General features: G+C 37.0%; 5 protein-coding genes across 7 annotated transcripts in view; 2 read left to right on the plus strand and 3 right to left on the minus strand.

Moving 5' to 3' along the window:
- Window positions 1-8,111, plus strand: part of LOC108968701 — a 172,707-nt gene extending 164,596 nt beyond the window's left edge. Inside the window, exons 5-7 of the mRNA XM_018932876.1 lie at window positions 755-1,017; window positions 7,141-7,965; window positions 8,024-8,111. Coding sequence (XP_018788421.1) covers window positions 755-1,017; window positions 7,141-7,904 — 1,027 coding nt within the window. The 3' untranslated portion in view covers window positions 7,905-7,965; window positions 8,024-8,111. The remainder of the gene's footprint in view (window positions 1-754; window positions 1,018-7,140; window positions 7,966-8,023) is intronic.
- A 2,381-nt stretch (window positions 8,112-10,492) lies between these two features.
- On the plus strand, window positions 10,493-17,308 carry LOC108968702. 3 transcript variants are annotated; one of them, XM_018932879.1, is made up of 6 exons: window positions 10,493-10,639; window positions 10,694-11,442; window positions 11,495-11,874; window positions 15,046-15,552; window positions 15,619-16,109; window positions 17,198-17,308. In XM_018932879.1, exons 1-6 carry the CDS (start codon window positions 10,559-10,561, stop codon window positions 17,213-17,215), a joined length of 2,226 nt encoding a protein of 741 aa, XP_018788424.1. In that variant the 5' UTR covers window positions 10,493-10,558; the 3' UTR covers window positions 17,216-17,308. The 3 variants fall into 3 exon arrangements, with proteins under 3 accessions (XP_018788424.1, XP_018788422.1, XP_018788425.1); XM_018932877.1 differs by lacking the exon at window positions 17,198-17,308 and having other exon boundaries at window positions 15,619-16,288; XM_018932880.1 differs by lacking the exon at window positions 17,198-17,308 and having other exon boundaries at window positions 10,569-10,634; window positions 15,619-16,288.
- On the minus strand, window positions 11,964-13,663 carry LOC108968703 (host cell factor 2-like). Its single transcript, XM_018932881.1, has 2 exons — window positions 13,442-13,663; window positions 11,964-13,389 (listed from the first exon to the last, which is right to left on the minus strand). Exons 1-2 carry the CDS (start codon window positions 13,448-13,450, stop codon window positions 12,256-12,258), a joined length of 1,143 nt encoding a protein of 380 aa, XP_018788426.1. The 5' UTR covers window positions 13,451-13,663; the 3' UTR covers window positions 11,964-12,255.
- On the minus strand, window positions 16,337-17,508 carry LOC108968704 (protein canopy 4). The gene is made up of 2 exons (XM_018932882.1): window positions 17,203-17,508; window positions 16,337-17,128 (listed from the first exon to the last, which is right to left on the minus strand). Exons 1-2 carry the CDS (start codon window positions 17,379-17,381, stop codon window positions 16,567-16,569), a joined length of 741 nt encoding a protein of 246 aa, XP_018788427.1. The 5' UTR covers window positions 17,382-17,508; the 3' UTR covers window positions 16,337-16,566.
- A 651-nt stretch (window positions 17,509-18,159) lies between these two features.
- Window positions 18,160-25,479, minus strand: part of LOC108968699 (diencephalon/mesencephalon homeobox protein 1-like) — a 60,046-nt gene continuing 52,726 nt past the window's right edge. The window contains exons 4-6 of the mRNA XM_018932874.1: window positions 23,912-24,101; window positions 18,675-19,269; window positions 18,160-18,606 (exon numbers count right to left, since the gene is read on the minus strand). Of these exons, the coding sequence (XP_018788419.1) occupies window positions 18,231-18,606; window positions 18,675-19,269; window positions 23,912-24,101 (1,161 nt within the window). The 3' untranslated portion in view covers window positions 18,160-18,230. The remainder of the gene's footprint in view (window positions 18,607-18,674; window positions 19,270-23,911; window positions 24,102-25,479) is intronic.

The raw sequence follows: 25,479 nt of genomic DNA on the forward strand, positions 1-25,479 counted from the left end.
ATTTTATTTGGTTTTTAATTAAATTTAATTTTTAAATCGCTATAATTTCCTGTTTAAATTTTGTTATTATTTGATTATTCAAGTTTTTTAAATTTATATGTATGGTTAAAGAACAATTAGTTCAATTTCTCTTTTAATTTTTAATATCTTAATCTTTTGATTTCCATTGGAATTTATATTTCTAAATTTTCTGTAATTCAACATTTATTGCAACCAATTTGTATTTTCTAACGTTACTTTAATGTTGTTTTCTATTACAAATGTATGAATAAATTTGTTGATGTCTGACGGTGCGTATACGTAACAAATTGCCGGAATTCTGTATTTATTAGAAATGCTAAAGAATAAATTGGCTATTAACAAATACATATATTTTAATTTTTTGTTAAGTTAGCTTAAGTCTCGACTGATATGTCGGCAACTAATCCTAAAAGTATGCAACATTTTTCTATTAAACACACATTATGCAACTACTAATTTTTGTTTTATACTTATACTATATTAAGCTTCCCTGACCTACATTCCAATATTTCTTAAATAATTGAAAAATAGACAGTATTATATAGTATGTATTGCCTGCAAACTTTTTTAAAGAATTTTAAAAATGATAGCTGCGCTCCATACTCAAAAAAAAAATATTAAACGACATAAATTACATTTTCCAATGCATTAATAATTCGCATACTGTTATATACCAATTGCCATTTCTTACTTACTTACTCCTTCTTTTTATCAATTCCCTACACATTTTTAGGCTAGCCGCTTTGGAAATTGCCAAATTTCAAGACCAATTAATCAAGAGACTGAACGAGGACGCGCTACTGCAATTATCACATGAAATGGATGGCGGCATCACTGCTGGCGGCGGAAATGGTGCGGCGATTGCCGGTAATAGTCCGGCTACGGAAGCTGTACTCCTACACACACACGGCGGTCAATACGGTCATGGTCATGGACCACACGAATGGAATTTCGCCAAAGCGTTTCTCTACTCGCTCACCGTTCTGACGACTATTGGTAAGTTTTAAATGGCAGTTTTTAATTTAGTAGCATAGCAAGTGGATTTATAAGCTTACGGTTAATTACTTTTTGAAAAATACTTCCCCTTTGGCTAGCAAAAGCTATTAGTTGAAAACAATTAGTGTGTAATGTGAATTGTGTAGGCATTGGTTACATATTTTTGGATATAACTTGCTTTTTATAAGACTTCTTAATCGGTTTTCTCCAAAGCATACTTTAATTTTAATGGACAGAACGAGCTCAGCGCCAGTTATATGTTAGAATGCTTCCATTATTTTTGCAATTATATTGTCGATATAAAAATGTTACCAATGTGTTATATGGATCCCATTTTGGAAGCAATATCTACTTTATGTACAATAAATAATTCTAATATAGCCATGTTTTGAGACACGGAACTTATATAAGGAAAAAAACGCAATAAAATTCATGAAAAAGATATCAGCAAATTCATTAGCAGGCTTTAGAACTTTGAACAGATATCCCTGTAGGAAATTTTATAACAATAATCGCTTTATACCTCCAACTCCATTAAATTCGACTCTGTCATAAAATTATTCATAAAGTTGACTTTGACAGCTGGTTTGACAACTATCTCTCGACGAAATTCAATATCAAAACTCAATTTAGACCTTTTTTTGCACCTGTCATAGAATTAAGTACACTTGTGTTTACTTTGAACTATCCCTATATAAAAATTACTAACAAAAAGTATTTTTATATTTGAGACATGCAAGAAGCAATCAATTGAGTAGAATTAAGCATAAACGAGTTTACATTGATGAATAGTTTGACAGTCATACCTCTATTGAATTAAGTACACATGTGCTTTGACAGCTAGCCCCCTAGGAAATTTTATTAAGAAAGCACGCACGCACTTTGAAAACTTCTGTGACAGCTATCCCTCTAGGAAATTTTATTAGAAAAATACTCACGTACTTTGACAGCTACTATGACAGCTAGTCCTCTAGGAAATTTTATTAGAAAAATACTCACGTACTTTGACAGCTTCTGTGACAGCTATCCCTCTAGGAAATTTGATTAGAAAAATACTCACGTACTTTGACAGCTTCTTTGACAGCTAGCCCTCAAGGAAATTTTATTAGAAAAATATTCACGTACTTTGACAGCTTCTGTGACAGCTAGCCCTCAAGGAAATTTTATTAGAAAAAACATTTTGCTATAAAGCTCATGTTTATTTTGACAGCTGCTCCTCTTGATCCTTCGTCTTACCCTTTCCGCCAGTCAGTTGTATTATGACGGTGTTTTAGAGAAATGAAAAGCGGTTAGCAGACAAAGTTGATACACTTTTTCGATTCATTAAATTTACACTCAAATCTTTTCTTTTGCCACATTCGTTATACTAAACTTCCCTTAGAATACAACTTAAAGCTTTTGACTACCAAAAAAGTAGTTTACACTAAAATATGGGAAAAAATCTACTCCAAAATTTAACTCACAGAGTTTCTACTTGTATTTGATTCCCCTATACGCATTCAACCTGCAAAAATGTTGTCTCAAACAGCAATATATGCACGGAAGTGAGCTCTGTACGCCTAAGCTAGTATCACATATTACGGGGCACAAGCATAACAAAACACATAACCTTGCAAATACATATATACGAAAGCATGTGAATAACATTTCCACACCCACAAACGCAGCGTGAGATATCGTAAATTTTAATTTATGCCAATGGCAATAATGGCCAATAATGGCATACAGTCAGAGTCAAGTAAAAATAGAATAGCACATAAGTGCGTGTGCGTGTTTGTGTTTGAGTGTACGCGCATATTGTTTTAACACACAGGAGCACACAAAATGTGACTTACGCCACTTCTCGTCCCATACAGCAGACGTTTGGGTAACCAATAAAGACAACAATTGTGTGGGAGATGACCAGTAAGGACATACGCAACAAACAATAAAGTATCTTCATAATATATTTGCAAATTGCCAATATCAGCAGAATTTTTCCGTTTCTGCTTTTTCTTTCAATTTGCAAATTTACTACACAGACACGGATTTACTAACCCAACAGCATATATACTTACAAACGCAAGCATATAACTACGCAGGGTGGCTTGTTGTAGCTTAACAGCCTCTACAGCTGCATACATTATGCCAACTTCTTTGCTGTCTCCCGTAATGAAAGCAAAAAGTATTTGCATCAATTCTTATACGCAATGCTTTACTGTAAGATTTTTTTTTTGTTGTTGCAGCTAACAATGCCCAAGTATTGTTGGTGGTTGGTGGGTTTATAGCATTGTGTGCCAATAGCGCAAACATATTGACGCTTTTGTCGTTGTAGTCGCAAGTAATTTGCTAATAAATAAAAATGCAAAGCATATGCACAGGCGCAAAGCCAACTGGCTTTGGACTTTGTATTTCATGACTCTGGCGTCAAGCTTTACGGCTATAAAAAATCACTCGCAGATGTACAACTGCACAAGCCAGGCAATAAACAAATGCAATTGTAAGTAATGCGTATTACAGCAAGAACAACAACAACAACTACTAATATAAAGTATTTGTAGTTTGTGAATTGCTTCAGCCCGTTTCTTTGTATTCCGTTTTTATTACGATTTTTGTGTTGTGCACACCCTAAACAATTAAAATTCAACATATGGCCAGGGATTGAAAAGTATACGTATATAAAAGAAGGTGTTTCATATATAAAATCATAAAAGAAATTAATTTTTTTATTGAAAATATAAGAAAATAATATTTTATTTAAGTTGCATGAACTACCTACTACAAAAACTAAGTACTTTTTTATATATTACTAAAATCAATTTTTTTATTATGTTATGTTAGCAAGAATTTAGTTGTTTTAGGTTAGGTTTATACTGGCCGGATGTCACAACGTACAGCCCTAGTAATGCCAGATTGTAGTACAGTGTAGTTTGAATAGTTTTTAAATAATCGTTATATAGAACATCAATGTTTTTCGCGAATTTTAAGAGTGACTTGATATCTAAGTCTGATATTTCGTCTAGTCCCTGTAACTACAAAGTTACTAAATATCTAAGGTGAGTTCTTGATAATGCTGGACAGAAGCTTAGGAGATGTTACAGTGTCTCTCTTACCTACTTTCCTACATTTTCTATATTTTCTATATGTATCGTCATTACTTATACCCATGCCGGTTGACCTTTCGAGACCGTCTGATTAAAAAACATTCGTGTCTTTCCTCGGGATTCTTCCACATAATCTTGGTGATCTTACATGTTTTTAAAGCATGCCTTCTCTTCCTAAAACGTCTGTTATCAATGTCGGAAATTTCGTTGTATATCATTTTTAGTGACTTCCATGTTTCTTGTACTGGTTTGGTAGTCAGACGAATAACACTTTTGGCAATCTCATCAGCAATTTCGTTTCTAGAAACCCAGTTTCTTTTGTGGCTTTTCGGCCTCCACTAAATCTCCGTTCCTGCTTCTAGGTACATTCTCTGACATAAAGCTATGTGAGATTACTGCCGCCTGACTAATGATCTATATATTGATCTTCACTTTGTTGTTTTCTACATTGTTAGCTATCTCAGCCGCATTCCTCATCGCAAAGACTTCCGCCAGGAAAATATTGTGATATTCGGAGAAATTGAAGGGTCGTCTGAGATCCAGCTCCGAGAAATTTATCCAACTCCAACTCAATCGACATTTTCGATGAGTCTGCAGAGATTTTGTAAATACCGCTTGCGAGCTGCATGCTCTTTCGACATTCATCCTTTTTTAGTAGGACTTGAGGCTTTCTTTCCCGAATAAATCGCGAGTGTATGTGGTCTATTTTATCCACCAACTCCCTGCTTATTTAACTATGTCCGAAAGTCCTGACAACATATTCAACCGATGCATCCAATATTGCAGCTGACTGTAGAGCTTTCCTCTACATTTGAAATTTACTTGAATTTTAATGACCTCTTTTAACCACTGAAAGGTATACCTTGTTGAGCGCAAAGAGTTTCCTGGACATCATGCAGTTTACCCTGGATCCTATACCTGCTGGTAGTCAATCAGCACGTGCTGATTTGGTCTAGGGTGCAACAGTCCAATAATAAACCAGAAAAATCCCGTCTACACTGCGCAGTTATTGAGACTGAAGTGGCTGTCCAAAATGCTCATCAGCCGGTAATCTTTCCTGAGATCTATAACCTGTAGATATGTACTATTGTACCAGAGCTCATAAGTCCTTGACCTAAATATGACAGATCGTTTTTTGTTATGAAAATATGACTGCATCGTATATATCTATAAATTTTTTATGTCTCCTCATCATAAGAGAGTAATACATTTAAACTAGTGTTCCATCATTTCGATACCGATTTCTACCAGAAGAACATTCGAACGCTTCAAGAAAGGTGCTTACTTCATATTGACCTGATCATATGAGTGAAATCTTTCTCCAGCGAGAAACTTTTTGAGTTTGGAGTTCATAAAAAGAAATATGGGAATTATATTCGATATCTCAAACATTATTGTTTATTACTACACAACATTCACGAGTTCACATATCAATGTGCTGCTTGCAGTCATTCAGTTAAACTCTTTTCCCCTAACATATTCGTTTGCGAAATTTTGCTGTCGCTTCCTGTCAAAACAAAAGTATTCGGTCTTTATCTTAAGCCATTAGCATTATTTACATATTCTATTTTTATTTTTGCTGCCAATAAAACCGCCACTTCCCGAACATTAAAGTATCATAAAAATGCCAATAATCGAAGTAAAAGTTGAAACAATATGTGCATATATTCAAATACCGTTATGCATATAAAATTACATAATAAAAAAATAAAAAACCAAAGCAGTTTTTTCATCTACATACTTAATTTTACACTCCCTGTCAACTGTCGAAATTCAATCAGTCAATATTGTAAATTTTTACTGTTATTGATGTAATTTAAAACAACACCACAGCGCTTCTCAAACATTCAAGCGCAAAATTTGTGTCATTTCATGAATATCTTATTGTTTTATTACTTCGCGCAAGGAACGAAAGTAATAAATGAGGGTAATGAAAAAATACTTAACATGAGATAAACGTTCGATTTGGCAAACATTTATTACGCTATGGCAATATGTTGGGCAAAAGTGGATCATTGCCACGCCTACAAAGTAGCATTTTAATACAATTGCAGCTGCAAAACATAAACTTGAGACAGGGAATCGGGTTAAGGAGGGGCAGCTGTGGTCCAAAATTTTTTGAAAAGTGGCACCAAAGGCGTGACACCGCCCACTTTTAGTTAAAATCGTATTTCACCCAAAATTTAGTACGAAACTTTACCTTGTTATTAGCCCTGTTACAGTTTGAAATCGAGCTCGCTTTTGGAATTGAGAGCCAGTCGTTCTTCCCTTTCACTGTTGGCACCAATTTGGAGATTCCAAGTGTAGATCTTCTCCACCTAGTTTTTTGCAAAGGAGTGGATTCTCTGCTTCATCCGGCTCGTAGTTCGTCGACTGCGGTATTGCCGTTGCTAATGCACAAAGGACCACAAATCTTCCTTAAACCTTTCTCTCGAAAACTCCTAAAGCCGACTCAACAGCTGTTGTCCTCGTCCATGCATCTGCACTAAATAGCAGGACGAGGATGATGAGTAGAGTTTGGTGTTTGTTTGTCGAGAGAGCACTTTACTTCTGAATTACCTACTCAATCCGAAGATGCTATCTGTTGGCAAGAATTATGCTGCGATAAATTTCGAAGCTGACATTGTTGTTGTATTAATGCTTCTCCCCAAAATAATTTTCAACTTCCAAGCTCGGAACATGAAGACCTAAGGACCAAGCGGGGTAATGAAAAAAGTTAAACGAGTTAAATTAAAAAGACAAATGAGGTAAAGATCAAACTAATGGAGGAGCCAAGTCAGGCTAGAGTTCAATGAAGTTAAAGTTTGAAGATAAGCGAGGTTACGGCTAGTAAGCTAGGGATAAAGCGAAGCCCAGCCGTTCAGAGGAAAATTTTCTAGGTTTTATCCACAGTACATGAAAATGTGGGGAACCCACACTAAGCATCAGGCTTAAAGTATGGGAGCTTAAATAAGCTTACATACATTTATTTTACTTTGAATGTTTCTTATGTAACACCGTATTAATTTATTTCGTGCTACTTCTTTTCAACTCCATATAGGTTACGGTAACATAGCACCACGCACTACGCTCGGCCGTTTGGTGACACTCGTCTACGCCATTTTCGGCATACCGCTTACGCTCATTTATCTCTCCAGTACTGGTGGCATTTTAGCAAAAGTGGCACGTGAGGTATTCTCCAAAGCGTTATGCTGTTGTCTCTGCTCAAATTGCGGCTATTGTTGTTACGATGAAAAGCGTATGGCTGAAAAGGAGCGTCGCATGAAGCGTAAACGACAGCAAGAGGAATTGCGTAAACAACAGGCTGCCTTGCAGGAACCTTACTATGTACACGACTCATACGCCACAACGGAGAAACAATCAAATCTAACTGGTGGCACACAGATGTTGCCACCCGACATCGATTCGTTGAGTGCGAGTGAATCACGTGGCTCCATGCATGGGCTCAGTATATTGGCGCCAATTTTGTTGTGCCTTTCAATGATGATCATCTACATACTAATCGGTGCAGTCGTACTATACCGACTGGAAGACTGGCCCATACTCGATGGCATCTACTTCTGTTTCATGAGTTTATCAACAATTGGTTTTGGTGATATGCTACCGGGTTTACGACGCGAATCCACTACGACCACATGGTTTTGTTCAATTTATATCATGTCTGGCATGGCGCTCACAGCGATGTGCTTCAATGTTATACACGAGGAGATTGTGCATCGCATCAAAATCGTGGTAGAATTCAAGAAAGCAAGCAATGCGCTGGATACGATGGGTGAGGAGCAAGGCTACTATATGCCGCCTTGACAATTTGAGAAGGGCACAAGCTTGTACAAACGCAATCCCACCGAAGAGACGCTGGTGACAGGTAATACAAACCCATTAAATTATTTTTAAATTCAACTCATCTTCGTTCCATTTCGCAGGCACGCCAACTTCACTCGCTTACGGCGCACAGCTGGACACAGATCTAAGTCAGCTGCATGCATTGAAAGACTATGTCAATCATGAGCTAGTTCCCATACTCACCATGGATCCGAACAGCTTGTCAACCACCTCAACACATCTCCTAAAAGGCGCAAATACAAATACCATGCCTTTAAACAGCTTAACGCCCTACACAAGTGCAGCAACCACGGCTGCGACGCCGCCRAATCTGCTACCGACTGGTGCCGGTCTTACAACCTTGAACGCACCTATTTTGGACAATTCCACATTGTCGTCGCAATCCTGCTTGGATCCATCAATCAGCGGCAGTGCATCGCAGGCGGTCATGAGTGTTTACACTTTGAGTGAGGAACCCGAAATGGAGTCTTCAACAGATTGTATGTAAGTGAGTACTAGGTTTAGCAGCGATTTGAGGACATTGAAAATTTGAGTAAATAAGTGAAAGTGTTAGACTAATCTATAAACTTGCATAGTGACTAGGTTTGTAAATAGTAAATTTGTATAGTTTGTGCCAGAATTGTTAAAAGCTGTGTTGATACGGCAAGGCATTGCTTTCTTAGCGTAAATATTTCGAGTACACGTTTCAAAACGCATTACTAGATTTTATGCATCCTACTTTTTTCTGAACTGCATTCATTTTAGCATACAAGTTCTGAGCACAAACCAGGGACTCGCTCCATTCGTTACAACTTTATAGAGCAACTTATCGCCACTGTAAATGTAAGAAAATTAATGGATTATGCAGCCCTTTTAGAGATTTCTGTTCGTAAAATATAAAGCACTTTGTGAGCCCTTATAAGCTAATTTCAGACCAGACCCCAGAGTCCATACCAGAGACTACTTCCATGCGCTATAGAGTCTTTATGGGGTGTTTTATAGTTGCTGTAAATGGCAGAATATTTGTGAAGTTTGAGTGGCTCTAGACAAAGTTTTAGCCAAGCAGCATATTCTTAAAGGGTTTAAAACGAAGAAACATTAATGGAGCCATTCAAATAATTTCGATATAAAATTCAACTAAAAGTTGCAGCGTCTATAATCAGAAAGCAGAGAGAAAATCCTTGTTTTTAATATAAGAACCACCGAGTCTTCGGGTTAGTTTGGAAAGCTGCAGTTTTGAAAGGCTTAAGATGATGAATGCATTATGGAAACAAGGTCCCCCTTTACCCCTTAGCTTATTCTTAGCAACCAAGCTAACTGTTCGTCTTCACTCAACTGATTATCGATTTGAAATAGTTTTCACAACATCAATCGGCTGAGAAAATACAAAGCTACAGGTGTCAGCTTAAATCAAGTTTTGCTGTAGTGGCAGTCCTAGTCTCCAGGCTCATTTTTACTTCAAATGCGCTTCAAACTCGAGACTCCACTAGTCGAGACAATGTTAACCTTTTTTTAACAGTGCATAGGTGTTAAATCTGTCTCTTATACACATCTAGATGTGTATAAGAGACAGATATAAACAATAAAAAAATAATTCGAATAATATATTAATTATATAAATAACACAGACAAATATAAATTATATAAATAATATAAATATATAAATTAGTATTACATTTATGTATGTATATGTGTCTGTAGTCCTTAAGGTCTGTATATAGATAAATCAGCAACAATTGACTTCTTCGCTGTTACTCTGAACTCCAATAAATAGTATTAGTCTAACAATTACAAATATATGTGTATATTGTGTTATTCCACAAAGTAATATATAATTACAAATAACTGTTACGAATTTTTGTACGATTCTTGGAAAACATAATAACAACATATTTTGTAGTGAAACTATATAATTAACTTTAAAACAGTTAGAAGTATTAAATTAACAAACGTACTAAACTACTTTCGCATATTCATAGATTCTAAATCTTTTGTACATGTCAATAATACATAAGTAATTAACTGTACTTTTAGTTCTAACCGAATGCATAAAAGTAATAAATTAGTAAATTAAATGTAGATATAAAAAAGCATTTGGAATATTAGTAAAAGAAACGAATGTTAATAGAAACATAACTATTAGTTGAATTGAAGGAATTTTTAAATTGGAGTATATAAACGTAGGAATAAGAGTAATTAATATGAATGTAGTTTAAAATGAAACTGTAAATTTATAAAACAACGGCAGTAATTACAGAAAATAAAATTTATTAATTGTTATGTAGTGTGGAGTTTGTTAGTTTTGAGCAAGGTAAGTTATAATTATGTATTAAGCATTTTAAATAAACTTAACAACTCTGTTTAAAGTGTAATGTAAAGTTTGGCACGATTAATATTATCGTTATTTATTTCCACATAATTATTTAAACAAATCCCTTATTTCATTATCTTTCGTCTTCGAAATGATTTTTGGTTTAATATTTTTGTGTTTTGTTTCTTTCCTTTTTTGTTTTTTCAGCAACACTCTTTGCTTTTATAAGAAAACTAAACTTGGCCGCACTGCTCGAACTATTTTGTTGATATTGTTTTCCCGCAAACCGCGCTTTTTTAAATATCTGCTTTATAAATATTAAAAAATGCAAAAGAGAAATGTAATTTATGTGCATAATGGCAATTTAATACAACAAGCAGACAAAAACCCAGCAGTGAGGGGTAGGGTAAGCAGTAACATTGCAATATTATGCGAAAACGCTAACTAGAATTATTTAAAGGCTTCACTAACCCACTCACTGATTGCTTCATATGGACTACTGAAGCATATGCAACGACTGGAACCGAGAATTTGCAAATATACAGACTTACGCCGTTTTCATAATAGCGCTTATGTGGAAGAGTTGCTGAAGAAAGCTACGCTTAGTAAAACAAAAAGTACAACAAATGTGTTTGTTAAACAGAAAATGCTGAATGACACGTTAGAGGAAGCTTGCTCCTCAAGCGGTGATGACGAAGATAACAACTGTGCATTAGACACAACACTCACACACATCGAGTATGGTTTGGGTTTCGATTGTCCCAGTTGGCGAGGCGTTTGGGAATATGCTTGCACAGTGGCGGGCGGTACAATGAGTGCTTGTGTTGCACTGTGCAAATATGGTGTAACAAACAACAGTGAACAGACTATAATTATCAATTGGACTGGTGGTTGGCACCATGCTCAGCGTGATCGCGCAGCCGGTTATTGCTACGTCAATGATATCGTTTTAGGCATTTTAGTGCTGCGTAAACATTTCAAAAGGGTGCTTTATGTAGATTTGGATGCACATCATGGTGATGGTGTGCAGCAAGCGTTTGAAGTAACCAAACGTGTTTTTACTTTTTCGATGCATCGTTATGAATGTGGCTATTATCCAGGCACTGGCGGTATGGATGATTGTGGTTTCGGTGAGGGTAAAGGCTATGCAGCAAATTTTCCATATCAAAGTGGTATAGGCGGTAAAAACTTCTACAAGTATCTTAAACGGTGAGTTAAAGGTGCTCATTTATGAAGTCTGCTACATATCTGTTGCTTTTAGTGTATTGACAAAAATACTGCAATTATACAATCCTGAGGTGTGTGTGATACAATGTGGCGCCGATGCATTAGTTGGTGATCCACTCGGTGGCACAAACCTTACACCAGCAGACTTAATTGAATGTGTCGAATTTATATTAATGAATGGATTGCCAACTGTGCTTTTGGGAGGTGGCGGTTATAATTTTACAAATTCTAGTCGTTTGTGGACCCAATTGACCGCCACCTGTTGCGGCGTACCACTGCCAGAAGACATACCTGCTGATAATAGTGATTTCCTAAAATATGGACCAGATTATAGTGTACATATAAAGGCCTCCAACTTTATGAAAGACCACAATAATACAGAGTACTTGGAGGTGTGTGCGAATTCTATCGAAGGTAAGCCTTTTAATGTTAAAAAAACTGCATAGAAATCAAACAGAATTGAAATCATCAGCAACTGTTCGAAAGTTCTAAACACATCGACATGCATTCGTAATTAATTTTATTGATTCCAAGTTCTTGTACATGTATATACAAAAAAAAAACGGGATATTTTTATAATGTGCTTACAGATAATCTCAGGAAGTATAATGTAAACGCTGTATGAAACTGGGAGCCATGCCTTTATGGATTACGAAATTTTAATCGACTGTTTACATTTGACTCATCATTTACAGATAGATTAATTTTGAATTGTATTTGTTGCTTTATTTATAAAATATTACTTATAAACTAAATATTAGTGTCCTGCGCACGATTTGCTAATTGTAAACCCACTCAAGGCAAAACAGTGCGTCCACCCCCACCTGCTCCTCCACTGCCCTTAAAACGTTTATTTGGCGATGCACTGCCCAATTCCGGCTTGATGCGTGTTGGAGACTGTATGCTACCCGTATTGCCAGCCAAACTACCGCCTGGAGATGAGCCAGTCTGTACTGGATCCTGCAGCCACCTAACCTGCGTCGCCGGCCCGTAACCCTTGTCGTTTCGCGCTGCAATGCGGAATATAATAGCTGGCTTGTTTGAGCAATCCACATGTGCTGTCGCCAAGGACGAATGTGCTACTGTACATTGATTGGCTGCGCCCACATAGACGCGTACAAATGCAAGTTGGGCTGGTAGTCGTGCACCAGCACCAATAGGCTTACCATCCTTATCTTTGCCTGGTTTTACAGCCAAATAAACCGAGTATTCGATGATTTCATTAGAGTTCACACAGCTTGGTGGTGGCTCCCAGGTGAGATGAGCGCCCTCGGATGATTTTGATATTTTAATAGCTGATGGTGCGCCTGGAAAGCCGGGTAGACAAGTTTTGAAGCTTGATATCTCACTCCAATCACTAGCGCCGCAAGTATTGATAGCGCGCAAGCGAAAACGGTAAGCTGTGCCAGGTTCAAGGTTCACACGTTGAATTGTTGTAAGATCCGGTAAATTTTTAGATGTCAATTTTAAACCAGAAGATGACCATATGCTATTATCAATGTATGAAGAAACGGTGGCGTTAAGTCCACTATAAATGCCCACAGTATGCCATTTAGCATCTTCTTCGTCAATAGGTGGCCCTGACGGCGTCGTTGCTAAAGCTTCATTTTCTCCTGCAGGCACATTTCCAGTTGGCTGCGGCGGTGGCATATCGGTGCTTGAAGACACACCGTTGTGTTGATCACTAGCTTGACTGGTGTTCTCATTTACGTTGTTGTTATCATTCGTTTCATCAGAAGTTGTAGGGCCGGATTCTGCACTACCTGTATTGTCGATACCGCTTTCTGCATTGGCGTTATTTCCTGCATTTGTTATGCCAGCTGTAGATGCAGCAGGCTCAGTAGGTTCATCTGTTTCCATAAGAACAGGCGCATCTGTTGGTGTTTCAGATTCATTGGCCGATCCTGAGGCATCCATCGTTTCCATCATCTAAATTTATAGATATTTTATTAAAATTAATGAAAACAATTTTTTACCATACCTGCTGCATGTTTCTAGGATTAAGTGCCGATTGCCTGCTACACTATATAAAACTCGCTCACTGCACAGATTATATATTATTTCTATTAAATGTGAATAAAATGCATTTATTCTTCTATTTTTGAAGATATATCCATAATACTTTATAGAAAAAGTAAAAATTTATTAGCGCGTGAAGTTTTCGCAAAGTTGTCAGAAATCCCGATTTTGTGTTTGTAGACGCAAACAGCTGTGGCGTGGTGTTAAGTGATGCCATACTTGAAATATTGAATTAAAATTTCAGAAATTTGTGAGTGCATACGTAGACATAGTTTTGTAAGAAATGGAGAGATCTTAACATAGAGAGGGATTTATATACAATATATAAGAGAGGGATTTATATACAATATATATGTCGCTTAAATTTTGGAAATGTTTTCTTCGCTACAATACGACAACAACAACTGATGTGCAAATTTTTCAATTTATTTATTATATATTCTACGAATAAGGAAGGACAATGGCAACACCACTCAATAAACAAATTTTTTTACGTAGTTGGCAACACCATAAATGCTTGTAAACAATAGTTTGAATATCACTGTTGTGGAGTGATGGTGTTGGTGACATGTAAAATACATGATAAATCAAACTGTTTTGAAGGAGTTATTTTTATATTTTGAAATAATTATGCATACAAAGCAATTAAAAGAAATCAAAGAAATAAAGTAAAGTAGATAATTAAATATTAAATGCATACACCAGTTAGTTACAGCAAGAATATAACTGTACTTTATACAACAATAATTGACACAAAAGAACCGTTATAGTATTACTTTAACACTTTAGTGTCGCTAATGTCACTTTAAAATAGATAAAATTATAATTTAATAGTGTTAAGTAGCCATCACAGGCACGTTAAAAATTTGATATAATGTCAAGCCTGAGATTCGCAATTTTTCTTTTATTAGCTGCCACAGTTAGAGCTGCTGATACTGATTGTCCGTCCTTGAATGATGCTGATAATCTTTCACAAACACAGTTAATTGAACGCCTTACACACGGTTGCCGTTATGATCGCCTGGAGCGGCCGGTTAGCTACACCGAATCGAATGGTGCACGCCTGCCCATAGACGTGTATGTGCGTGCTTACATTTACTTCATGCAAAATTTGGAAGCGCATGATTTGCAGTTTAAAATACACGTGTTGCTCCAGCTACGATATCTCGATACGCGGTTAACTTTCCGTAAAGTGGCGCCAAAGCGAAGACAACCTATTTTGGGTGAGAAACAATTACGAGACACGCTTTGGATGCCGCATATTTTTCTGGCAAATGAAAGGGATTCAAGTTTGCTAGGTAAACTTTCTAGTAATAATTGAAGTGTGCGTTTATGGTTTGTATTTGTTTGCTATGATTTTTTTTTTTATGTTTTTTACTATTTTCATTTTTTGTTTCTTATTATTATTTTTTGTATTTTATTTTATTTTTTTTTTAATTTATAATTTGTAATTTTTTTATTTTTTGTAATTTTATAATTTTTGCTTCTATTTTTTCTGTTTTTATTTTTTGTAATTTTTCTTTGTATTGTTTTTTTATTTTGTATTTTTTTTTTTTATTTTTTCAGGCACTAATGAAAAGGATATATTGACATCAATTTCACCCGATGGAACCGTAATCATATCGTCACGCATTAAAGCTACGCTCTATTGTTGGATGAATTTGCAGAAATTCCCTTTCGATGAGCAGCACTGCAGCACAATATTGGAGAGTTGGATGTATAATACATCCGAGCTTGTGTTGCATTGGGAACAAAAGCGTCCAATAACTCTCGATCCGGCGCTACACCTAACCGAATACATGCAGCATGGTGCTTGGTCCAATGAAACTGTCGTCAATGCCGATTTGAATGATTTACGACATGGTGCTTTCGCTGGCAATTACAGCTCACTAAGTTTCACGGTACATTTAACGCGTCAAGTCGGCTTCTATGTGATGGATTATTTTCTACCCTCAATGCTTATAGTGGCAATTTCTTGGGTGTCCTTCTGGTTGCAAGCAGATCAAGCGCCACCGCGCATCATGCTGGGCACCAGCACTATGCTAACATTTATAACACTAGCCTCAGCACAAGGTTGTAGCGAACAAGTTAAATTATTATTGCTCATATATTCAACATTTTTTTGTTCTATATTATTAGGTAAAACTTTACCCAAGGTTAGTTACATAAAAGTTTCGGAAGTGTGGTTCCTCGGTTGTACGCTCTTCATTTTCGGCAGTCTCATCGAATTCGCTTTCGTCAACACAATTTGGCGTCGCAAGCGTAATGTGGATGTGAAAAAAATGAATAGCAAACATATACTCAAATCAACATTGTCGCCACGCTCCAAACGACGTGCCACTGGACGTTCGCGTTCTTTCTGCGTGCCACCAGCAAGTACACAGAAGGAAAACGATCCATTTAATAATTATCTTACGGTACATAATATACCGATAAACACGATACATGAGCATGAAGCGGTGGATAATCTATCGAAATCGACTAGTTTTAGTAGCACAACATTAAATACTGGCGATTCAATGCCTTACAAAAAAGCGGATTTGGCAAGCGTTGAAATGGGCGAGGCGCAACACAATATCGGCTGGACCACACTGACACCGCAGGAAATATCCATGTGGATCGATCGCAAGGCACGTTGTGTATTTCCTTTAGCTTTTCTAGTTTTCAACGCATTCTTTTGGACATTTGTCTATGTTGTTTAATTTTTGTGCTTACGGCACGATAGAATGCTTTTAGTGTTATTTAATTGCTGCGTAGTTCTTTTTAATTTATTTATTTTTTGTTTTTTTTTTATTGTGTTTATGCATTTCCTTACTATTTTTTTATGTTTGGTTATTTTTTAGTGCTCGGCCAAGGTAAAAAATTTTTTGTTATTGTTAAATTTCTAACTTTATTCTTAATTTGGTTATATATATTTTTAAAATTATGTAATACAAATTGTAAATGCTCTAGGAATCTCAGGTCTACTTAAAAGTAAATGTGAAAAATTTTTGTTCGCAATTATAAGCGGCCAGTTGACCAGCGCGTGAATTTGGCATTTCTACATGCACACATACAGGGATTGCACACTTATTTTACGCCACTGAATCAAAGTTCTTTGTTTGCATCATATTTGCCGGCATCGCCTTTCTGCTTTGACTTTCGTTTCTTTTTCGACTGCTTAGTTGTTTTAGCTGTAACATCATCGTCCCCATAATCATCATCAACATCGTTAAAATCTTCGCTATCCAGAGGCGGCAAAGTCTCCTGCAAGCATTTACGGTCGTCGTGTGCCAACACAGCATCCTCACAGAGATGTGCTATCAGTGTTTTGTCATCTTGATGATTAAAGTACCAATCGGAGATTGTGTCCTCATAGTTTTCAAGCAGATTCTCACATTGTGTCTTCATTTGTGTCACTTCAACTGGCGGCTTATCCCACAATTCATATGGTATGCCTAAATCGACTTTGACACCTTTGTCAACAAGTCCATGCAGCGCTTTAAAGGTTTGTGACATGCCTTTGGCAAAGCGTGTGCTATCTGTGCGCTCCTTATGTAAATTGTATTCTAAAACACGGTTACAAACATTCTCCAATGACTCGAGCAGACGCAATTCACTGCGACGATACTGTGTGCGCTTTTTTGGCTTCACATCGTCAAGCGAGTAGCTGCAGATAAATAAGCATTATTGTTTAGTATAAAAACTAATTTTCAACAAAATATTTCTTTATTTTCAGCCTACCCCATTTCGATGACATCGTGTGATTTGCCGGTTTCCTTTAGGCGCTCCTGCAGTTCGGTGGCTAGTATTTTACAAGCTTCACAGCGATTGGCGAAGCGCACACCCTCTTTTTCCTCAGGTCCTGCGTGCACCGAGCACAACAGCAATGGTAATATTACTATTACTTGCCGCAACAGCATAGCGACGTCTTTGTTAAATTACTTCTTATAATTGAATGAATTGTATTCGTACAGCTGTTTATTTTGAATAAATTATTCTGCGAATGCAATTTTCTGCAGAAAGTACAACAAAATCTGACGTGTTGTTTACCGGCAGCAAATGTTGCCGTACTGTGACATTTGTGTGGGTAAGGCAGTTTGCAATGAGATGTAGGTAAAGTAGTGATGCTGGTTTGTGTTTCGGCTATACTGCAAGATCGACGGTTCGTGCTTTTGCTAAACTGCTAGATCGACGGTTCGTGTACGTGGTGTTTTTTTTTGCGGTGGTTGCTTGCTGGGCACTTATGGTCGCCTGGTGCAATTCCCAAAAATTTCGATTTGGCAGCAGAGCACGCGACGGGGTCGTTCAAAAAATGCATTTCGTTATTTCTTGGCGTAGTATGGCGATATGGGTATCAAATTGAAGGGAATTGAAAGGGCTATCATAAAATGAATAAATTAATTAATTTAAATGCACAATATACGAAATATTTTTTTCTTTGTAAAAATTTTATTTTTATTAAATATATTTTTAAAGTATTGTTTTTAAAATGATTTTTAGACATATACGAGCTTGTTACGCATATAATGGAGGAAATTAACCATGATAAAAATATTTTTATAAATATATTACCACAATTTTTACATTGAATTAAATTTTTAAACCCTAAATTTATACATATATTTTTCCTTAGATATATTTACATACATGAGCTTAAAATTTTTTGTTTCAATTATTATAATTTGTAAAGTTTAATTTTTAAATAAATTCGTTAATATTTTTGTTGTTTTTGGCTTGATGTTTTGATGCAAGGTAATTGCATTTTAATACTACAGATCACAGGACATGCGCTCCAACTTCAGTTGTTGCTGGTGCTGCTGCTGTTGTTGCAAGGCACTTGCAATCGGCAAGCAGAATTCAATATTGTTGTTGTTATGCCCGCTGCCATCAGTATTACAGATGCCAACAAAATTCACAGGTGATGTTTGACCTACACCCACGTTGTCTGCAATTTTTATGAATTCATTGTTGTTATTGCTTTTGTTGGTATTAGCAGCGCGACTGCTGGCGGAATTGCTGACGCTCGACGCATGGCTGTTGGCTTGGAAACCGGCGAAGGAACGCACCTGCAAGAAGAGACCACTATTGAGCAGACGAGCTTGGTGTTCCTGCGCTTTGGCGCGCAGACAGGCGATCGAGTTGTTGCTACAAGAGAAAAGGAAACACAATTTACTATATATGGATCTTAAATGTGACGCAAATCTCAAACGCACCGAAATGTGTCCGGATCATGATCGAGCGTTGCGTACGCAGCCGCCGTGCCGTTTCCATGATGATGTAAACCGCTTACAGCGCCGCCTGTGCCACTACCACCAGCAGTAGTGGCAGCACCACTTGCCGCAGCGGCTGCCGCTGCCGCTGCCACAGCCGTGTTCATAATCATGTGGAAATCTTTGCTTGTCGCCGCACCCGCGCTGGCATTGGCCGCATCCATGAGCGGATGGTAAGAGGGTTGTGCGGTTGGCGGCACTAGCACTTGCTGGAACAAATGTCGCTGATGTTGTTGCAATGGTGAGAGCTGTAATGCCAGCGATGCGGTTGACGCATGCGATGTGGGCGGTGAGGGACTGCTCAAATCGATGTGCGGCGACGATGATGAAGCTGTGGTAGCTGTGGGTGTTGTCGCATTTGAGGATATGTGCGTGCGCTCGTGCGTCGGTCCCGGACTAACAACATTCAACGACTCGGTGGAGGAGCTGAGGCGGTGCGCTTCGTCATTGGATTTCGAACCAGCCGAGTCTTCGTGATCGCTAACGCCGGAGTCATCTTTGAATGTCTGTTGGGCTTCTATCGATTTGCGATGCATGCCTAAGGGGTGGAAGGGCAGTCATTAGTATGAAATTTTGATGTTTTATTAAAAATTGTAGAAAAAGGAGGTTTCAGTGAATGAAATGTTTTTAAAATTAGAAGTTGTTTTTCAATTTTAACCCATAAGGTCCCCCAGGTCTTTAAAATATGAATACCACGACAGTCGGGTCTGCATAATTGGAACGGAGCACGTACTGTTACCCGGTCAAATACGACTGAACTTGTTGCTGTGGTTGTCATTAAAATCATCTAACGGTAAGGCCATGAAGCTTTTAACGGAGTCGGACCATAGGGGGAAGGGAGTTGTTGCTGTTGTTGTTGTGACGGCACAGTTCTGCCGAGTAGACAGTCCGTTCCCGTTTTCGTAGACCCGACTGTCGTGGGAACGGGAGGAAGGGAGTTAGATACGTTTAGTTCGCTGAATATGCAAAGATGTGGCTAGAGTCATGAGAGCACTCATTGCTCGATGGTCATATATTTGGCATAGTCGGGGTCGCTTGTGGATAAGTAGGACTTTAACCTCCTACAGCATCCAGAATGACATTGCGCGTCTAAACTCTTGGATCAACTCGAACTCTTGGTCTGCAATGGGTGGTGATTTTGCTTGAAGTGCGCCATGCTCTGATAGGGAGTCGGTCACGGTGTTAATTGCTATGAAGTGGGTTGAGTCTGGTCGGTGTATTGTTCGATCGACTGCAAGGATGATTTCTGAAAAAAAAAACCCAACAGAAACTGCTTGAAAGGACCTCATTATGTTTCTTGACCGAAGGCATGCGGACCCCGCTGTACCAATGGTCAACGAGAGGATGCTTGTAATAGTCCGGAGTGCAGTATTTTGTAACGGGGATATTTTCTAACGCTACAATAACAAGTAAGTCCTTTTATGAATGAGTTTCAGCCGCCTTAACAAAAGCGATTTAAACTTTTATATGAACAAGAAAATATTTTATTGAACCGCTAAGCCTGTCAGTCATTCCAGGCACGCAACAACAATACATACTACATATATGTATGCCTTAACTGTAATCTTAATGTCTCTCTATTATTAATTTCTAATTAGAAAGAGAGATGTCACTATAATGCGACTCATGCTCCCCCCAGCCCCCTCCACATATACGAAATGAGAATTTGCAAGCGTTTTTAATTGAAATTATCAAAGCGATTAAAGGACATAAATTAAGGGCGGTGGAAAATTAAAAATGTCAAGCAGATTGCGAGAAGAAACGAACCAGTACGAATGTATTTATGGCACGATTGTATTGAATAGCAATGAAATGCGGCCGGGCGGTTATGTGGTGGGCGGCGGCAGCGGGTGGTTGGCTTGGCTGTTTTGACAGCAGTTAATAAATGAAATAAAATAAAACGGAATTAAATGAAAATTGCCATTTTAAATCCGCGTTAAGCTACTTGAAGTCAACAAAGACGCGTAAACACACACACACACATCAACAAAATTTTAAGGATATAAGCACGTACATATGTACATACATACATGCATAGATAGTATATGAAAATATATGAATAAATACGAGTAGACAATAGGCTCTCTCTAAAGTGGGCTTACAACTTAAAACAAAAACAAGTACACGTATACTTGAGGGAGAAGGGGAGGCGGTGTTGTGGTGTGGCCATATGTCATGCGTTTGACTAGATTACGTGTACAAGTAGCCTCAGCGTGGCGTATTGACGCAGCAGCGCAATGTTTTTATTGTCCAGTGTCAGTGGTTAGGGATTAGAAGGGCAATTGTAAGTGGTTGCAAGGGCAAAGCAATGAGCAATGAAAGAGAACTAAATCGCGAGGCAAGTGCTTAAAAACACAACAAATAAGATCAGTTGGAGATTAGCCAGAGAACAATGGAAATTGGGTATTAAGGGTATACGGATTGAGACAACAACAGTATTGCCAGATTTTACAATTATTTTAAACTTTTTCTAAAATTATTACTAAAATTTAAACATGTGCACAAGAAAAATTACGAATATTATTAAACTTTTTACAATAAAATTAAAAATTTAAACTAAAAGAAAAATTAAAAAAAAAATTAAAATTTAAAATAAAATTAAAACAAAATTTAAAACTAGATTTAAAAATAAATGTTTTAGTTAAACATAAACACATAAAAATAAAGTTAAAAATAAAATTCGATGAATTTGAAGAATTTTAATCTGAATTTGAAATAAAAACCAAAAAAAAAAATTAACAAAAATAAAAATTTAAGGAGATTATCACAAAATATGACAAAGAGAAATTGAGAAAAACATATACAGAAAATTACAAAAAATTCAAATTTAAAAAATTACAAAAAAATCATATTTAGATATTTTTTTAAATTTGTTTTTAAAACTTTTTTTAAATTAAATTTTCATATTTAGATATTTTTTTTTTAATTTGTTTTTAAAACTTTTTTAAATTTAAAAATTTTCTTTTAATTAAAAATTCAAATTTTATCAAACTAAATATAAACATACATGTATTAGGGTGCGTCTAAAAAGCGTTTCTTTCTTACGCTTGATATTTTTGGTGTGTTTTTTCTCTAAGGAACGCTCTCCAACTCTAAGCTCTTAAGGGGTTACACTGGTTTACGGGTTTCAATTGTCTTTTTATATTCTACAACATCTTTAGAGTATTGTCCGAAAATTTCACGTCGTCTTTAAACGCGTTTTTCTCGAAACTGAAGTTTTTGAAGTCGTTTGGCAAGATTTCTTAACTACTTAACCGATCTTCATGAAGTTGTACACAGATACAATTCTTAGAGATTTGGACGAAGATTTTTTATTTTCTCGATCACAAAAAATTTCTAAAAAATTCTCGCGAAAATGTCAAAGTTTCCCTGTTTGTAACAATAAAAAGTCACATGTAACCCCTTAATTGTAACGGAACGTTTTCTTATAATCAGATAAACGAATTTTTATTACGCTCCCAACTATTTCAAAAAAGCTCTACGACGATATTTTCTTCCAGTGTACAAATCAAGAAGCAATCAATATTGCGGAACAAAACTTTGCACTATTAGTGCCGTGAGAATATGCCACTTGACACACTGAGCAAAAATTGTCCAAATCCATCTGTTCAAGCCCCTAGATACTGAATATTTAGACCCAAATATATATATAGTTAACTTTTTATCGCAAACATCGGTTAATGTGTGAGATATATAATAGTCACAAATGAGTTGGGTTCCCATATGCCATATTTGAGTGTAATTCAAATAAAATTCCTCGTTGATAGGTGGGCTCACCTTTGTCACGATATTCGGTGGATTAGTCGTCTGTTTCAGATAGATACAAGACTCATCGCCAGAAATAGTACGTTTCATGATGTTCTGATAGTCGAAAAGCATTTTTTCATAAATCTCAACGCGACGCTGTTTTTCGAAAAAATTTAGTGATTTTGGAAGCAATCGTGCCTTCACTTCTCTTAGGCCCAAATGATCTTTCCAAATGGTTTTCACTGATCCTTCACATATTGCAATGACACTCTTTGCTTTTTTTAATATTTGTGGTTTGGTGCATCATGAACTTCTTCCGGAGGGACAGACAGTCAATATGGAGTTCTATTTGGTCGTATTGAGGGGTTCGCGTGAAAACATCCGTCGAAAACGTCCAGAACTTTGGAAGAACAATTCATGGATTTTACTTAATAATGTACTATCGCTTCGAACTATGACTGAAATGTGTTCGATTGAAGAGATAAAACAAAATTTGGTAATGGAGTTGAAGGCCATCCCAAAAAGTACTTATTCGAGGACTGGAAAAATTGGTGGCATAAATGTATTCCATCTGGCGGAGATTACTTTGAAGGCGATAAAATAAATATTTTAATTACAACTTCCGGGTACTTTTTTGTCACAATTCGGTTGCAGCCGAACTTAGCACTTCCTTACTTCTTGCAGCATTTTTCGTCGTTCTCTTGCATTTATTGAGCGATTATTAACAATAAAAGGATCAAGTTAGCGTATAATGAGTACAATGAGCAGAAATTGCAGCAGCACATATCTGCCTTCTTCAAACTACGCCAAAGCCCAAGTGTGAAGGGCGATGGGACAAAAGTGGAAGCGCACACAGATAATACAAAGACTTGGCGAAGTTCTGGTGAAAGGGGCATTATGAGTACGCAAAGCATAAATTTACACCCCTCGAATGCATAAATGAGCGAAACATGAAAATATTTATTAGTTTTCATTGTTGTTGTTGCGCTACCAGTTGCTCATCACCCCTCAGCTCAAAGGCAGTTAGGAAGAGGAAGTTGTTGTTGTAGAGCGACAATTGTCTATTGAATATTTTATGCGATCTAATGTCTATCTGTGGCTAATCCGCAAAGTCATTTCTACTAATTCAATAGAGATGCCTCACGGCGGGCGGCGGGTGGAGTGAGGTACGCGTCTAGTTAATATTATGAACATATGACGCAAATCGGCGACAACATGAATTTATCATGCACTTCAAATATGTTCACAATTTTCAAAATTTTCATTGTTGTTGAATGTTTGTTATAAAACAAAAGAGTTATTTCACAAAATTAAAGATTGATCAAAAAATAATTAGTAAACTACAAACAAAACTAAAATCTACCGTTACTTTTGTTTTACGCATACGTATTTGCATAATTAAAAAAGTAAATTTGATAAATTTTTGCATTTACTTTCCGTCTCCATACCTAGTAGCCACGGTGCCACTGACTCGTTCTCCTTAGCCGATTTGATGATGGTCTCCGGCAGTGGCAACGAATGGCGCACCATCGCTCCATACAATCCGTACTCGGCCATGATTGTGCTGCGTCCCCAACATTTCTCCGTTTTGCGCCATTTCGCGCGGCGGTTTTGAAACCAAACCTGAAAGTGAGTGAGGAAAGCAATATTAGACGAACGGTTCAAAATAGATTTTAACAGTTTCATTCGGATATAAAGAGGGAGACTAGACATAGTGACCGTTTTATATAGTTGTACTGAATATGTTTAAATTAACAACGATTTAGGGTTCGTAAGACCACTATCGAAATTATTTCTCTGTACGAGTTTGATCCGATAAGTACTTAGCCTACAAAAGAACATTTTGGAAAAATGTACACTTAGCTCCATAAACTTGACCTAGTGTTAAGCATTTTTTTATCCGTCTGAAAAATATGATATGGCTGCGAAAACCCCCCGATTAAACTCAAATTTCTGTCCGGAATGAAGTGAGTTGTGTCAGAAGTCTGGTCGGCATACTGTACGATGAACTGCAGAGCTGGTTTCTGCGACAACAGAACCGAATTGCGAAGAATCAGAAACGATGTTGGCTTTCGATATGTTTCTTGGGCCAATTATCAACTCGATTTGACGAAAATTTCTGTCCGATGAGCGACTTTTTCAAGTTTAAAACAAAAAAAAAGTAACATAAAGTAAAATCTAGAGAATAAGGGAGATGGGACAGCAGTTGGTAGCATAATTCGATCCATGGCGACACGGAGGTGTGAGCCGGTGCTTGTCATGGTGGAAGTTCACTTTTTTCTTTTCCAAATGGGGGCTTCTTTTATAATAATTCGACAAAACAGAGTCCGCTGACCTTGCTAATCGTTTTTCGAAGCCGGTTGGCCGAGTAAAATCAGCTGTTCCGACTATTCCTTCAGCTCTGGTATGATCCAGAGGATTGTTGATGGATTGTTTCAGCGATGATCACGAAATGACGCAAATACTTCTTTAAATTGAGCTCGACAGCCTCAAATATTACTCGAAATCGGTCTTATGGTTTCACGTGTTGACCGGAGTGGACAAACTCTGCAACCATTCATGGCGCTAAGAGCTTTCTAACGTCCAATTGCTCATTCAAGATATGACTCATCCAACCTTTTGTGTTGCCTACGGCCTCAACTATTTCACAAACCTTGAATTCAATCATATCACCGACTGAACGAAAGGGAGCAATATTTAAATTTTTCTAAAATCCGGCTGAAATTTCATAAATTAGTGATACAAAACCAAAAATGAAATAATAACGACCATTATTTCGGATGTGCCCATGAATTAAGTGTGTCACGTTGCTATTGAAAAGTCATTTATCATGTCTACTCGAAGAGACGCATTTGACAAAGAACTAAGACGCACCAACCACCCACCAGTTCGCAAATCTGAGCTAAGATCCGCCATAATGCATACTCGCTTACGCTAGCCATAAGTCACATTCCAGTTTGGAATGTCTTTTAACAAATTATGCAAATTTTTCCGCGCAACA

Source organism: Bactrocera latifrons, unplaced genomic scaffold (assembly GCF_001853355.1).
Source record: "Bactrocera latifrons isolate USDA-ARS-PBARC rearing strain unplaced genomic scaffold, ASM185335v1 scaffold_226, whole genome shotgun sequence".
NCBI lineage: Eukaryota > Metazoa > Arthropoda > Insecta > Diptera > Tephritidae > Bactrocera > Bactrocera latifrons.

Coding starts and splice junctions, on each gene's coding strand:
- LOC108968702 (XM_018932877.1), top strand. CDS start 10,559: ATGCAAAAGAGAAATGTAATTTATGTGCATAATGGCAATTTAATACAA. Junction 11,443..11,494: donor TTCTACAAGTATCTTAAACG/GTGAGTTAAAGG, acceptor TGTTGCTTTTAG/TGTATTGACAAAAATACTGC. Junction 11,875..15,045: donor GTGTGCGAATTCTATCGAAG/GTAAGCCTTTTA, acceptor TTATTTTTTCAG/GCACTAATGAAAAGGATATA.
- LOC108968704 (XM_018932882.1), bottom strand. CDS start 17,381: ATGCTGTTGCGGCAAGTAATAGTAATATTACCATTGCTGTTGTGCTCG. Junction 17,129..17,202: donor CACGATGTCATCGAAATGGG/GTAGGCTGAAAA, acceptor ATTTATCTGCAG/CTACTCGCTTGACGATGTGA.